The 15940-nt window shown below is 36.1% G+C and overlaps 1 protein-coding gene across 1 annotated transcript in view; it reads left to right on the top strand.

Annotated features, from left to right (window-relative positions):
• The first annotated feature begins 1601 nt into the window (after positions 1-1601).
• The window catches only part of vwde (von Willebrand factor D and EGF domains), a 17142-nt gene continuing 2803 nt past the window's right edge, over positions 1602-15940 (top strand). Inside the window, exons 1-19 of the mRNA XM_016507683.1 lie at positions 1602-1773; positions 3338-3528; positions 3638-3869; positions 4824-4889; positions 6665-6897; positions 6976-7065; positions 7148-7277; positions 7648-7876; positions 8905-9773; positions 10691-10827; positions 10920-11066; positions 11158-11262; positions 11927-12041; positions 12468-12718; positions 13765-13984; positions 14124-14261; positions 15061-15153; positions 15255-15398; positions 15510-15866. Coding sequence (XP_016363169.1) covers positions 1695-1773; positions 3338-3528; positions 3638-3869; positions 4824-4889; positions 6665-6897; positions 6976-7065; positions 7148-7277; positions 7648-7876; positions 8905-9773; positions 10691-10827; positions 10920-11066; positions 11158-11262; positions 11927-12041; positions 12468-12718; positions 13765-13984; positions 14124-14261; positions 15061-15153; positions 15255-15398; positions 15510-15866 — 3826 coding nt within the window. The 5' untranslated portion in view covers positions 1602-1694. The remainder of the gene's footprint in view (positions 1774-3337; positions 3529-3637; positions 3870-4823; positions 4890-6664; positions 6898-6975; positions 7066-7147; positions 7278-7647; positions 7877-8904; positions 9774-10690; positions 10828-10919; positions 11067-11157; positions 11263-11926; positions 12042-12467; positions 12719-13764; positions 13985-14123; positions 14262-15060; positions 15154-15254; positions 15399-15509; positions 15867-15940) is intronic.

Below are 15940 nucleotides of genomic sequence, written 5' to 3' on the forward strand. Positions count from 1 at the left end.
ATTCAGTAAAAATATACAGTTTGGAGAAAGAATTTAATTATTTCATACAGACTGTCAACACCTCTCGTAGAGAAACATATGGTGTTATGCCAGTGCTCAGTCTTCATCCCGTGAATGTTATTCACATCTTCTTTGAGAAAGAGTTTATCCATATCAAAGTAAAAACACTGGGAATATGTTGTGGTTTCATTCTGCCTAATGAGTATCATTCAGTAAAAATATACAGTGTGGAGGAAGAATTGAATTATTTCATACAGACTGTCAACACCTCTTGTAGAGAAACATATGGTGTTATGGCAGTGCTCAATCTTCATCCTGTGAATGTTATTCACATTTTCTTTGATAAAGAGTGTCACGCCCTTGATAAAAACAGTTTAACAGATGGCCTCTGGTTATGTGATTCCTTCACAAAGTCTCGCAGGCATCACACAACAGATTGTGTTTAACTTTCTCAGAGCAGAACTTTGGCTGATTATCATTATGTTGATATAAGCAGCCCAGCAATGGACAGTCAGTGAAGAATAATTCTTGTTAATGCTCAGTAAGGTCAGTGTTTAATTAGAAAGCTGCTGATCAACATAAGCAGAGCCATAACTTGTTGATTTGGTAGCTTGCCATAATAATTCAACTAACAGCAGCGGGTATTGCATGAACTTAAACTTTGACGGCTGCAATTAATTTACTAGCCTATATTTAATAGGCTACTGTAGGTACATGATGGATATTCTCTTGTCATTACACCACATATTAAGAGATGAAAGGTACACAGAAGAGAAAAACAGCCATGTAGACTAGACAATATTACCATCTGCTTCTCTATTCAGACTGGAAGGAAGATGAATTCTGCAAATCACGGGACAATAAAATTAATTGTTATTGGGTGTTTCTTCATCTGTGGGCACTTCTAGCCCTGTGGACTTTTAGGAAACTCTTTTAAAAACGCTTTACTAACAACAAACAAAAGTCACAGACATTTGCACTACATCTAAAATGTTCTATTATATTTATTTTGTGGTGAAAATGACATTTTGAACATTTTTATAGGCCTTAAATGCTCCAGCCTTCCTTGTCTTGCGTCTAATTTCATATGTTGTAATGTATGTTTTTCATTGTAGGCTATTATAAAGCTTGGTTGAAAATAAATACGTAGCCTATTTAAATATACGTAATAAATAAATATCAAAAATATCACGTCTCATTTCATCTCAAGCATAGCCTGCTCTTCATTATACAAGTAGCCTACTCTTCACTTGTAAACAAGTAGCTACACTATTTTTTTTAAAGAACTTTATTCGTGCCAAAATTATTCGTAGTTGTGGAGGAAATGCCACAGTTAGGGACGTTGTTTACAAATTCACATTCATCATAGTCATATCAACACACTACAGTACACTTTTTATTAGTAGATTTAACTGAAAAGGTTAGGATTAAAATATGTAGGCAATGTGTGAAATATTAAGCGAAGACTGCAGAATGGGACAGTTAGCTCGAGATGCTCCAGCGGGAGGAGGTGTGTGTGGTCTGGACAGGAGCCCATGAAACACTCGCTGTTCGCCTCAAAAGCGCTGAAGACATATCAAATATTCTTTTCACCAGCTTTCATTTCGCGACATATCGTTCGGGATATTAATCTGGATTTTGTTATTGCTTTGGACACGCTCTTAGAGGCTTTCTAAAGAGCTTTAGAGACGGAAATGCGTCTAAACGTCTGTGTCGAGTATTTAATCGCTTTTATATTTATTATTTTAAACAAAACTGTCAGTGGTCAGAAAGGTAAGTCGATCGGTAAACATTCTGCTTTAGACTAAGCTATGGTTACGTAGATTTTTGGGCAACAGTTTTGGTTGCCTTATTTCTGAGAGCAATGAGAGTAATTTATTCGAATTAGAAAATTATATTTATTATTTAATAGGCTAAATCATGATTTTATATATATATATATATATATATATATATATTTATTAATTACCTTGTATGATCACACTTAAAGGTGCCCTCAGTACATTGTTTGCTAATTAAACAAGTTTTACTCAAAAATAAATCAGTGGTAATTTTGAGAAATATTAGTAAAATGATGTACATTCGCATGAGATGAAGACTGAAGACATTTCAGTCTTCTAAAAAAAATATGTTTTATTTTACATGGAGCGGGTCGCCTCCTCGCCTTGTTGACATCACATGACCTGCCATGTCATGCATGCAATACTTGCGTTTTCAGTGACCCAATTTTATTTTATTTCAGTTTACCCAGTTTTATTCACTCTGATGCATCTTACCAGATGCTTCCTGCGTAGTTTTAGTTTAGGCATATACAACATCTTCATAATTGGGTTCAGAGACTTTCTGGCTCCTCGTGTAGACTGATAAGCACTGGTAGCACAACGCATCCAAGTCTTACAGTAAATATATAGAGAAAAAAATACTTCGCTCTTTCAGATCCATCTTGGATGTTCAAGCAGCATGTTGTCTTTGCCGCTGAGCCTGGCTTGTCATCTGTGTCCTCTAATTCTATTGCCAAAAACAGATTGGTGATGATCTCAGTGTCTCATTGGGCTGCAATGGTAGCCATTACTGGGCTGAGGCCATTAAGAGCTTGAATTGCTCTCAAATTCATTGTTGGTTCCTGCTAAGGAGATGTTTCTGTCATTCGTTTTTCAAGTGACATGAGATGTTTGCTTTGAAATTGACACTAGTTTTGAGAAAGGAGTGTCTTTAATTTGCAGATGCCATTTGGTTTGATTTTTTTTTAATTTTTATGACATTCATGTAATTTAATCTAATTTTTCCAATAATAATTCATTTTTGTGACAAAAAGTGTGCAGAACTTATTTTACCTTCATTACCAATCAGTAAGTCAGTAAGATTTAAAAATCTAAAAAATGTTGTACTTTCTTTAAAACTTTTGAACTTTCTATTAATCAAATAATTATCAATCAACATAGATAATAATAAGACATGTTCCTTGAGCGCCAAATCCACAAATTAGAATTATTCGTGAAGGATCAATGAAAATTCAGCTATGCCATCACAGGAATAAATTACATCTTAAAATAAATTTTTTAAAAAGCAGTTATTTCAAATTTTCATAATATTTTCTAATATTTACAGTATTTTCAGTCAAATAAATGGTGAGCATAAGAGACTTCTTTCAAAAACATTTAAAAAAAAACTTAATTTTCCAACCCCAGACTTTTGAGTTGTTGTCTAAATAAGTTTTTAATGAAGATCAGATTTTTCTCATTAATTTATTTTAATGTCTCAGTGCTCTGGTATTGGCATTTTCTATTTTGTGTGTTTTTGAGCAACACTAAGTGTGTGATTGTGTGTATTTTTGTAGAGGAAATCCCTGAATGCAGTCGTGGGGGTTATACTGTTCTTCAGAGCCCGTACCGAAGCACCAGATTCAGTTCCCAGCAGCTGCTCCAGTCTGCGCTGCAGGAGCTCGTTTGTGATCATTCACTATCTCCCGGATGGTATCAGTTCCAGATCTTTGATAAGCCGGCCCGTATGCCCACCAAATGTGTGGAGGTACAGTACAGTGCATCTGTGTAATCGGTCCAGCCCAGCCTGCTGAACAATGTCTTCTTTATGTTACGACTTAATGACCCATGCTTCTATATGACGGTAACCCATACAGGTGAATCATTGTGGAACACAAGCCCCAGTGTGGCTCTCTCTGGCCGAAGGAGAGACTCTCCCTCACCCTCTAGAGGTGAAGCAGATGACAGCCTGCGCTACCTGGCAGTTCCTCGGAAGCGCTAGTAAAGACTGTTGTCTTTTTCGCCTGCCTGTCACCGTCCGCAATTGCGGGGACTTTTATGTGTACTTACTCCAACCAACGCAAGGATGCATGGGATATTGCGCTGAAGGCAAGTCAATGAACCTCAATGAGTGTCTGAAATTGTGAGATTCACTTTATTAGTATAATTATAATTTGGTTCTGTATCATGCATCCTAAAAGCTGTAAAATATCATCCAGAAATCATCATTTTTGAAAGTTTGGTAGTGTTTAAAGTGCCCCTATTATGCCATTTTTAAGGTTCCTAATATTGTTTTGGGAGTCTACAAGAGGATTACATGCATGCAAGGTAAAAAAATCTCAAAATGTGCATTTAATATCACCGCATTTTCCAGCGATTCTCAAACGATTCGTTCGAAGCAGTTCAAAGATTCAGTCTCTCTAAACCCCGCCTTTCCGTGAGCCTGCTCTGCTCTGATTGGTCAGATGGCCTAGTCTGTTGTGATTGGTCTACAGCGTACAGCGCGTTTCGGAAATGATAAGCCTATTTCAATAGTTCTGTTTTTTGAACGCTCTACAGAAAATATAAACATCTATTATTTATCATACTTACAGGTTGTGATTCAGTGGAGCAGCTGGTCCAAATAAACAGGATACTGATCCATCTTTCAACAGCAAGCGTTTTGTGAATCCCGCGTTGAACTCCCCAAGATTAAAGAAGCAGTCGTCAGTAGAATGACGTGTTTGTGGGCGGGGTCAAGTTGTTCGCGGCCGGCCAACGTAGAACATAGGCGCGTGCGCATTATGCAAATGTGTTACCCCGTGACGTGTAGCCATCACGGAAGTGGGATTCGAATTACTAACGACTCGTTTCAGCTGTCGAATCAGTCGATTCTTTATTTTGGGAGAAAATAACTTTATTTATCGTGCACTTTCAGCTTTACAACTTTGCAGATCGTTTACATTCACATACAGCTGCATTACATACTGCATGAAAGGCAACATTGGAAATGGCATAATAGGGGCACTTTAAAAAGCAATAGGGTTCAGAAAGATACTTCATGAAGTTTTATTATATTCTCAGAGATCTCCGACTCCAATCAAACCAGCTGTGACGGGAGACAAAGGAATAGTGATGGAACTTGCAGTGGTAATCAGTCCAGATCTCTCTAGCAATATGCATCTTCAAAACTAAACAATCTAAACAAACTAATTCAACACATTAATGTGGAATGACTCACGAAATGATTTTCCAGAGGTTGCTGTATCAATGCATGTTTACAAATACAGTAAAATGAACCGAACATATCTGAAAGGTTAGAGTTCTCTTTTCACACATGCATCAAAACAATTTAGAGTTGGCAATCATATGGAATGTTTCTGCCCCCGTCTTCTCCTGCCAATGAATCTAGCAGAAGTTAATGTATTTCTGATGTTGTTTTTGTGTTTCCACTTGGAGTGTCACAAGTAATCCCTCTCCTGATCTTAGGCACCCCAGTAGAGTCTCTCACCCACTTTTCCTTCTAGTGGACCCCTTCAAAACACTTACTTTAACTGTGCCCCTTTCATCAGGCTTCATAAAAATGGAACTGAAGCTTTCATTGATGATTAAGAGTTTGGCCTGAAATCTAGGTCTTGGGTCACTCGTTTGTTGTTTCAAAGCTGGAGTGGCACCAAACATTTTCTATTTCAGATAGAATGCCATTTAGCGTTTTGGGCTGATGTGAACAGCTACAGACATGCAGCAGGGTCACCAAATCTGACAAGGCAGTCTTAGAGGTTGCTGAAATCGTTTACCTCCTATTTCACACAGAATGGCTTTAAAGTTCTCCAGATTTACTCTTGTGATGTCTAAACTCCTTTGTTTCAGCAGAGTCACTACATCCAAAAAGGCACCATTAAACATTTCCAAAACCTGCTACCCTCCTCTGTTTCACACAAAATGGCTTTAATGTGCTCCAAATTCACTCTGGTGAAACTCTTTTGATTCGTAAAAGTTAGCATAGTCTGAAGTTAACAGTTAAAGATATGTCTCAAGGCAGCTTTAGAGGTAACCAAAATTAGTTACCATCCTCTATTTCACAGAATGGCTTTAATGTTCTCTAAATGTATAAATACATAGTGGTCGACCGATATATCACCAAGGCAGATATATCAGCCGATATTTGGCATTTTTCAAATATCGGAATCGGCCGATAAGTTTTTCTGTTTGCGCGCTTTTATATTATTAGTAATAGAAAGGCAAACATTATAATACTTTCTCGTTTGCCGTCAGCATTCAGCAAATACACATTTACATCATTTAAACAAATCTTTGAATGGCTAATGAAAATTTTATTTCACAAACCTTGCAAACTTAGTGGAATCCAGTTGTGGATCTGTGAACCACACCATCTTGTGAAGTGTGCATGTGTGTCCTGCATGATCGCGTGTTCTCTGCGTGACTTTCGGTCCTGCAAATTGAATGCTTTAAACATTAAATTCGTGATTTCAAATTATGCTGCGCTTTATGCATTTGCCCACTGTCATATTCATGTCATTTTCACTGTGTGCTGTATGTAAAATTAGTGTACCTTGGCTTTATTTGAAAAAATATGATTCCCAATGCACACAAACTTCCCAGAAGACGTCTTCCCAGATTAAATATTTATTTGTGAAAAATACTTTGTCATCTAAAGTGTAAGTATGTTTATTTTACAAATTAATTTTTTAATCCATTTTCAAATGATTTCAAATTTCTTAAATATTAATTAAAATAAATACATTTATATCGGCCATCGGCCACCCTGCTTTCCAAGATATCGGCATCGGCTGTCAAAAAAAACAATATCGGTTATACAAATGTATTTCTATAATTAAGATATTGATAGTATATATTACTTGTATTTGATTTTTGAAGTACAGTATTTGTCAATTCTCCCTCAGAACTACAGCCCCCCTCTTCTGCAATACCTCTGATAGTTGCTGAGCTCTCCGGCAGCAGTGTGTTCCTGAAGTGTACGTTTGCTGACAGTAGTGGGAACAGCTCTCTGGGATATGTGGTGACATGGTGGCGACTCTCGCCCGAGGGCACCAGAGAAGAGCTCAGGAAAGACACTACAATAGAGACCTTTGCTTTCATTGAGCTGGATGGAATTAACCTGCGACTGGGAGACAGGGTACCCACTTTGTATTCAGTATTCACATTTATTCAAATTCCTATTTATTAACCTTAACCTATATATTTTGTGTCTCAGATCCATTGCAGTTGCACTAGTTTTTTTCTGGAGTCTCCCGATATGCAAAGCCTTCCTGTGGAGAGTGAAGAGTTTTACGCAGGCATCCAAGTATGTCTCAGTTCTCGAGGATATGTTGCATAAAATATATGATTTCCACTAGACTTATTATATTTGTATGTATGTTTTCCAGATGAAACCACAAGCTGTCTCTATTTCAGAAGATGGGAGAGAGTATGAACTGACAGTGGAGAGCACAGTACCTTTACCATGTTCCTCACAGAGATGCACTTTGCTTTTGCATCTTACCTCTAGTAATCAAGGTGGTCAAAAATAATATTATAAAGAAAATAAATATATTTTTAGACCATCAGAATCCTTTTCTCATTACTGTATGTGCAAATATTACAATATTTATTTTTTCAAAATAGTATTTGTTTTAATTATTTTTAATATGTTCTAATTTTAATTAAAAACAATTTCAGTATGTTTTTGTCTGCTTTAATACAATAATGAGAAAAAAATATCTTTGGATTTTGGGACATAGGTTTTGCGAAATTCACATTTTTACTCAAATTTGTAATATTTTGTTCTAAATATTAAATCTTTAAAATATGTGTCAGAAATGTCCCTCAGTGCTTTGAAAATCTGCAAATAGTAAATATTATTTTTTTACATACTAAAATGTTAAAGATTTGGCTCCAGTGGCAGATGAGAAGGGCCTTGGCGTTGATTTAGTCCTGTCCTCCTGTGAGGTGGAGCTGTCTCAAACCCCATGTCATAAGGGAGTCTGCAGTCAGGCATCTGTGCACTACAGTGCAGTTACTGATATATGGAATGATGGAGACCGAAGCACAGAAATACACATCAAACCAATAATCAGCACCAACTTCCTGTGGAATGGCTACACGCCTCAAAGTGTGCAGGTGAGCCAACTTAGATTATATATGCAATAGTTAAGCATATGGTTTACGAATATAATGTATATACTTGTAAGCCAGGGTTATTATGGTTACCTAAAACTAAAATCTTAAAAAAAAAAATGAAATAAAAAAATATTTTCAAGATATTTATCATTTTTTGTTTAGTTTAACTTGAAGTATTAAAACTAAATAAACTAAAACAAATGAATCAAAATGATAGACGTATTAATAGAAAACTATCAATAATGACAAAAAGACAACAAAATTGTAAAATCTTTAACTAAAATATTATAATACACACACACACAGACATATATACAGTATGCATACACCGTGTGCATAATTATTAGGCACGTTGATATTCTGATGATATTTTTTTCCCAAGCACATTTTACCAATTCCAAACCACATCAATCTTAAAGGGGTCATATGATGCTGCTAAAAATAACATTATTTTGTGTATTTGGTGTAATGAAATGTGTTTATGCGGTTTAAGGTTTGATCAATTTGATGCATCCTTGCTAAATAATAATATTTATTTATTTTAGAAAATATGACTGGCCCCATACATTTTTACCAGTAGTGTATATACAATATCTATTGATAAATAAAAAAATATCTGTTAACCAAATATGGTGTTGATTTATTGTTAGTGCTGTCAAACGATTAATTGTGATTAATCGCATCCAAATTAAAAGTTTTTGTTTACATAATATATGTGTATATTTATTATGTATATATAAATACATACACATACAGTATATATTTTAAAAATATTTCCATGTATATATTTATATTCATACAATTGATATTATATATAAATATTTTAAATGTATAAACTTAACATATTTTTCTTAAATATATACATGCATGTGTGTGTATTTATATATACATAATAAATATACACAGTACACACACATATATTAAGTAAACAAAAACGTTTATTTTGGATGAGATTAATCAATTGACAGCACTATTTATTGTGCATCCCTCCTTAATATGGTTTATTATGCTTCCTAAACACCAGGTTGGCACCAAGTAGCAGCTTGTTTGACAAAATCCCCACCTATGAAACCAACTCCAGTCTTCCTGAGTACTGCCAATGTCAACAAGAGAAACACCAATCATCCAGCGGAGCATCACCTCAGTCCACCGTTTCCTCTAAGTGTTCTTCCTCTACCCGCATCCAATCTCCCTCCATCATCCCTACACTGGATGTAACAGCTGAGTACATGAAGTCTGCGCAACTTCATAGAGAGACGTCTATCCCTCCCCGCAGACCAACGCACTACCGTCCAGCACAGCGAAGCAGAACAAACACTCAGAGATCCCAAATTCAGAGACGTGTTATGAATCCCCAAAGATCCCAGAGTCAAAGACGTGTTATAAACCCACAGAGATCCCAAACTCAGAGACGTGTCCCAAGCCAAAACTCCAGATCATCTCCAAAACAACCAGACCTTGAGGAGTCCACGTATAATTTCCCAGAGGACCATTCTTCATCGAATTCACCTGAAGCACTGGTACCATCCTGGCCTACTGAGTCAGGCCTGACAGAATCCAAGGCTCGGCGGCTCTGCGAGGGAACCCTGAGGAACTCCACGGTGGGGTTGGGTTGTGGGCATCTCCTGGGTGAGATTTTGGAGCAGGCATTGGAAATGTGTGTATTAGACCAACAACTGAAGGATGATCAGACCTGGATAGGAGCCACCATGCCCCTCCTGGAGAATGAGTGTGAGAGGAGGGTGGTAGAGGATGTTGGCAGGAGGAAGGAAAACCAGGACATTCTGGCCTCCCTTAGGTGCCCGAGCATGTGTAGCGGGAACGGACAGTGCACAGAGTGGGGCTGCTCGTGCTTCCCTGGATTTGGCTCTTATGATTGTAGCCAGGTGTCTGGTGAGTCTCTGTATATGCGTAGTTGATATAATTGAAGTTATACTCCTTATAAAATTAATTTAAACAACATTTTTTTCATATATAATTATGTGCATGCAGCTTGCATATGCATATGAGCTCATATTAATTGAGAGGTGGCATGGAATATTATATATTTAATATATTAGTGTTTATAGTACTTTATAATTTATTATTATTTTGAATTTGGGTTTACTTTTTATTTAGTAAGTTTGTTATGTGCTTGTCTTTTTTTCATTATTTTTTAATGTTTCATTTAGCTTTAACTTAAGTTCAATTTGAGTAATTCTTTAGTGATTAATTTCGTACTTTTAGTACTTCAACTTTAACTTATTTTATTTTGGTTAGTTGCCAAGACAGAATTTCTAACTTTGTTTAGATATTTAAGTTTGTTTGTTTTTTTGTTTTTTTTTTATTTACGTTTATTTCAAAAAACGAAAATTCTTTTTAATAGTTTTAGTTGCAGTTTTAGTTAACAATAAAAACCCTGCACCACAAGATATTTAAAGTGAACTAGTGAACTAGTAAAGTCAAAAAGATTGACAAATGAAAAAGTTGAGACCAGTTACAGCACCTGAAAAATACAATTCTCTGTATGCATTATTCATGAAATCATGATTTGTAATTTTTTTTTTTTTAAAGTTAATGGATATGTTGTGCATCAGTTCCTCAATCTAACAAGTAAAACTGATCTCAAGAGGAGAACAAAAATGAAATGAAAATGAAATAAATAAATAAATAAATATAATAAAAATGGTTAGTTCTGCATGGCCTTGAATTGGATTTTACAAATTAGTTTTGCATATGAGTATGGGGAAATGTAAGTTGATGCCGATTATTTTGACCTGCATTTCATTTGTTTTAGCCTGTTTTTCAGTTAATCTGTTTTCCTGATGCAGATGAGACTCCAGAGATCACAGAATTGGAGAATGGAGGACTGTGTGATGCCCGTTATGGCGTCTGTTCCTCTGTTAGGGTTCTTGGTCAAGGCTTTAAAAAGTCCTACAAGCTCAAGTGCGAAGTGGTGAAGGAAAAGGTAACAAACTTCACAAGCATTAAACTCAAGCATCGCATTTGGCATAAATATAAATATTATTAGCTTGAATATATATTGTTCTGTCTACATAGATAGTAGACGGTGAATGGTCTTTGGATGATGCTCGATTGGTGCCTGCCTCCTTCCAGAGTTCTTCCTCATTAGAGTGCCAACTCCCTGTGGATGACCCACAATCCTCCGCCACTGCTCACCAACCAGTCTTACGCTGGCAAATCAAAGTGATTAAACTCTAAACTATTATTTAAAACTAAAGTGTATTCAGTATAACTTACAAACTGGTTGAAAATGACCTGTTTATTCATTTTCTAGGTGTCTAATGATGGACACAGCTTCAGCAATGCAAAGATTCTGACTCTTTTTGATGGCACATGTCAGATTTGTACGATCAGCACCTCGGTTATCTGCTCACTAAAGGTCTGTGCTATCCATTCTCATTCACTTCTGTTTTGGTTTTGGATGCAGCACTCTCTTCTGATTATATTGTCAGGTCCCAGTCCCATTAATCACAAATCACTGCAAAATAAAAAAATATCTTTCACAAAGTCCATATTAGAGATTTAGATGTCCAGAACAAGACCAGCGTGTTGATAAGACACTGTAGAAAGACTGTATCTGCTGTGTTTGTAGCTACATTTCTGAAACCATTAAACTACATTTCTCAGCAGGAAAAAAAAGTCTTCACCATGATGTTTGTAATTTGGTTAAATGGTGTTTCTTCACATTTTAATGATACAGTGACAAATTCAGTGCACATTTTTTAAGTGTTTACATGCACTGTTCATCATTTATGTGTACACAAGTCTCTTAAATACAGGAAACAATTTAGCATTCAGCCTTGCAATTATGTACAGCAAAATAATTTCAGGTCAAGATCAGCCAAACAAAGCTAGCATTGTTCACTTTTCTAAACCTGGGGCTTTCTCACACGCTATGGTTAAATCCAGGAAGAAATTTTAAGATGAGCATGCAATTGGTTTAAGCAACCACAAAAAAAAATCTAATGATAATGATATTTGTTGCACATTGTTTTGTCTGTGTAGTTTTCAAGTTTAATAGTTTTTCCTAAATATCTCTTCAGAACAGAACATGTAATATTGATGGCCTGTGTTATGGAGAGGGGGATCACAGCCCGAGCAGCCCATGTTTGACGTGCAGACCGCGTCTTTCCACGTACAGCTGGTCCGTTGCTGAGAGTATGTTCAGTCTTATTTCAAATTAATGTTTTGAGCACTGGTCATAAAATCTATATTGTAGTTTTAGAGCAATGATGTATTTTCAGGGGTTGTTTTTCCTAAAGCTGGAGAACTTTCATATTCTACTATTAAAAAAAGGCTTCCTTGTTGAGTCTTGTTATGTCATATTTTTCCATAGACGTATATGCTTGCATGGTAATTGGTCCTGTTTGATTTTTTAAGCTGTTCAAACAGTTTTACACTTTAATATGTTATTTTCACTCTTCTGCAACAGTTATACATCACAAACTTAAAAGCTCAATAAATGATAAAACTATAGTTAGTTTATAATATATATGTATTTTCCAATGTAAATAAAGTTGACTGATGTTCTCTGGTTAAAGTCATGCCATAGTCCTTGTTCTGATGATCTGTGTTTGATCGTAGAAAACGAGCCACCTGTGTTTCACACTGATCAGTCCAGTCTGAAGACATTCTATGGAGAGGATTTCATCTATCAGTTCTCAGCCACTGATCCGGAGGGCTCTGCGGTTCTCTTCACACTCAAGTCAGGACCCAGAAATGTTGTTCTCTCTCCAGCTGGCCTGCTCATCTGGAAAGCTCTGTCCACCAAACCGGTGACCTTTGAACTGGCTGTAACTGATGACTGTAATGCAGAGACACGTGCAGCGGTGAAGGTGAGATCTAGAGGCCATCTGGTGAAATGTTGCTTCTACACAAATATGCACCTGAAGGCCTAAAATTCATTCTGAATACTATAGATTGCTGGAAATACAGTTTTGTGTCTCCGTTGTTGTCCACGAGGGGGTGCCAAATGGCTTCCAAAAACTTTTCTGAATCCTTAGATCAGTAGAACAGTTTCATAATATGTGACCCTGGACCACAAAACCAGTCTCAAGTCGCTTGGGTATATTTGTAGCAATAGCCAAAAAAAAATTGTATGGGTCAAAATTATCGATTTGTCTTTTATGCCAAAAATCATTAGGATATTAAGTAAAGATCATGCTCTATGAAGATATTTTGTAAATTTCCTACCGTAAACATATCAAAACTTAATTTTTGATTAGTAATATGCATTGCTAAGAACTTCATTTGGACAACTTTAAAGGCGATTTTCTCAGTATTTTGATTTTTTTGCACCCTCAGATTCCAGATTTTCAAATAGTTGTATCTCGGCCAAATATTGTGCTATCCTAACAAACCATACATCAATGGAAAGCTTATTTATTCAGCTTTCATATGATGTATAAATCTCAATTTCTCAAAAAATTGACCCTTATGACTGGGTTTGTGGTCCAGGGTCACATATGTATATTGCCAATAAATAATTGGAATAATTATATATTTAATAGGTACATATGTAAGCCACTTGGCATATATCACATTTTTTTAAAAGAAAGGATGCATTAAATCGATCAAAACTGACAGTAAAGACATTTAAATGTTTTCTGTTGCAAATAAATGGTGTTCTTTTGAACTTTCTATTTTCTAATATTTCTCAAAAATATTAAGCAGCACAACTGTTTTTAAATTCAGCACTACTTTTTTTTTCATAACTACAATACATAAATAAATAAATAAATAAATACAGCCTCTGTGAGTATAGACTTTAAAAAAAAAATCTAAAACATTAAAAAATTGTATCAACCCCAAACTTTTGAATGATAGTATATGTATATATATTTGGTACAGTATGTATATGGTTTCATATTATGTTTCCCAGGTGTCAGTTCACCCATGTGACTGTGAGAATGGAGCTTCCTGTGTGACCAACATTAACTTCCCCCCGGGGACTGGTGAATACCTGTGTGTTTGCCCTGCTGGTCTGGAGGGGGACAGGTGTGAAGTTGATGTGGATGACTGCAGGTCAAACCCATGCTTCTCTGGAACATGTGTGGATGGACTGAACTCCTTTACCTGCCACTGTCCAGAGGGCCTTACAGGTCAATTCACTTATAGCCATATGATCACCTAAAGAAATGTTGTAAAAACAATTTACTCATTTAAAATTGGATCTATTGTAATATCAGTGTAGTTGTTACTTGTACACATCTGAGAGTCTCCTGCTGGTGTGTTTTACAGGTGTAATCTGCGATGAGGACATTGATGAATGCTTATCAGCTCCATGTTACCCAGGTGTTTCTTGCAGAAACACGATGGGCTCATTCTTATGTGGACTCTGTCCTGACCACATCACTGGAGATGGAAAGACCTGCAGCCGTACGTTTATATCTTATACTTTTACCTTTATGGTCAAATAGTCCATTGAAAAAGTTCCTTAAGAGGCAGAGAAGATTCAGAATCAGAATCAGAAAGAGCTTTATTGCCAAGTATGTTCGTACACACAAGGAATGTGTTTTTGTTTTGTTTTTGGTGACAGAAGAAGCCCCAGTACATAGAGACAACAACAATAACACACAGATAATAAAAATAAAAGTCAACTTAGATGAATAAAATACACATATGTATACATATACATAAACAAATAGACCAATTTATATGTACAGGTTTTCATGCTTTGGCAAACCATAATTATGACACAAAAAGATGCAATTATGAGATACTACGTCATAATTATGAGCTAAAAAGTAAAAATTATGAATCATACAGAGTCACAATTATGAGATAAAACAGCAAGTCAAAGTTGACATTAAAACAATTAAGACATAAAAAGCCAAGATTGACAAATAGTTGAAATTGTGACAATAGCTGAAATTGACAAAAACAGTTGTGACATAAAAATTTGAAATAGATATTAAACTCATGATATTAAGTTTAAACAACGACAAATACAGTAATAATTATGACATTAGTTAATTATGACAAAACAGCTTTGACCAAAAAGTAGAAATTATTAGATCAAAAGTCATAATTATGACATAAAAAGTCAAAATGACCTCAAAAATTGACCTTTTATGTCATAGTTATGATTTTTCATATCAATATGACTTAGAATTATTGACATTTTATCTCTTTTTACTCTTTTTTTTTTATTTTTTTATTTTTTATATATATATAGAAAAGACAGTGGTTGAAATTAATGAAGACAGTCATGGAATTACTTCAGAAAGTGAGGTTAACCTCAGCTCCTTCAAACCCAAGTTTCTTCCAGGTGGGAATAATAACGAATTACATGTTTTTTTTTTTACCTCTAAAATGCATAGTGCATAGTATGTGATGATTGTAAATATGTACATACTGTACCCTCTGAAGGGCAGAGCCCATGTGCCAGTCGGCCATGTTATCATGGAATCCAGTGCTTTGAGAGCACATACACATCTGCTGGTTACATATGTGGTCCTTGTCCTCCTGGGCTCAGCGGCAATGGACAAACATGCTTGTCAAGAACCGCAAACAGTCAGTTGCTTCTCTTTATACGAACGTTATCATTAACAGTAACATTCTTACAGAGAGAAACCAGGATACATAGTCTTCAGGCTCGACCTTCTAACCCATAGTGTCCCACAGGGCAGACACCATTCAGAAAGGGTGACAAGCTCTCTGATGTCACTTCCTCTTTGGCCACACCCTCAGCTGAACGTCCTATTGGAGCTGAACGATCTCCTCCTAGGAACAAGTGGACCTCATCTGTTGATAGGAAGACCACCACACACACCCTAGACCAGATCAACACGAATGCAAAAGCAAGTTCAAGTAGAGAGCAGCTGAATGAAGAAGAATTGAACCCTGAACACGCTGAGGATAACAGAACCTGTGCGGACTCCCCGTGTTTCTCTGGAGTGCCTTGTGAAGCGGCTTCCTCTGGCTCCATCAGATGTGGAAACTGTCCACACGGCTATAAAGGAAATGGAATTACCTGCAAACGTGAGCCATCTTATGATGCATAAAAATCGTTGTTCATTATTATAGTTGATGCTCATGAAAAAAAAATAAAAATA

The sequence above is a fragment of the Sinocyclocheilus anshuiensis genome, unplaced genomic scaffold, assembly GCF_001515605.1.
Source record: "Sinocyclocheilus anshuiensis isolate Anshui unplaced genomic scaffold, SAMN03320099.WGS_v1.1 scaffold758, whole genome shotgun sequence".
In the NCBI taxonomy this organism is placed as follows: Eukaryota; Metazoa; Chordata; class Actinopteri; order Cypriniformes; family Cyprinidae; genus Sinocyclocheilus; species Sinocyclocheilus anshuiensis.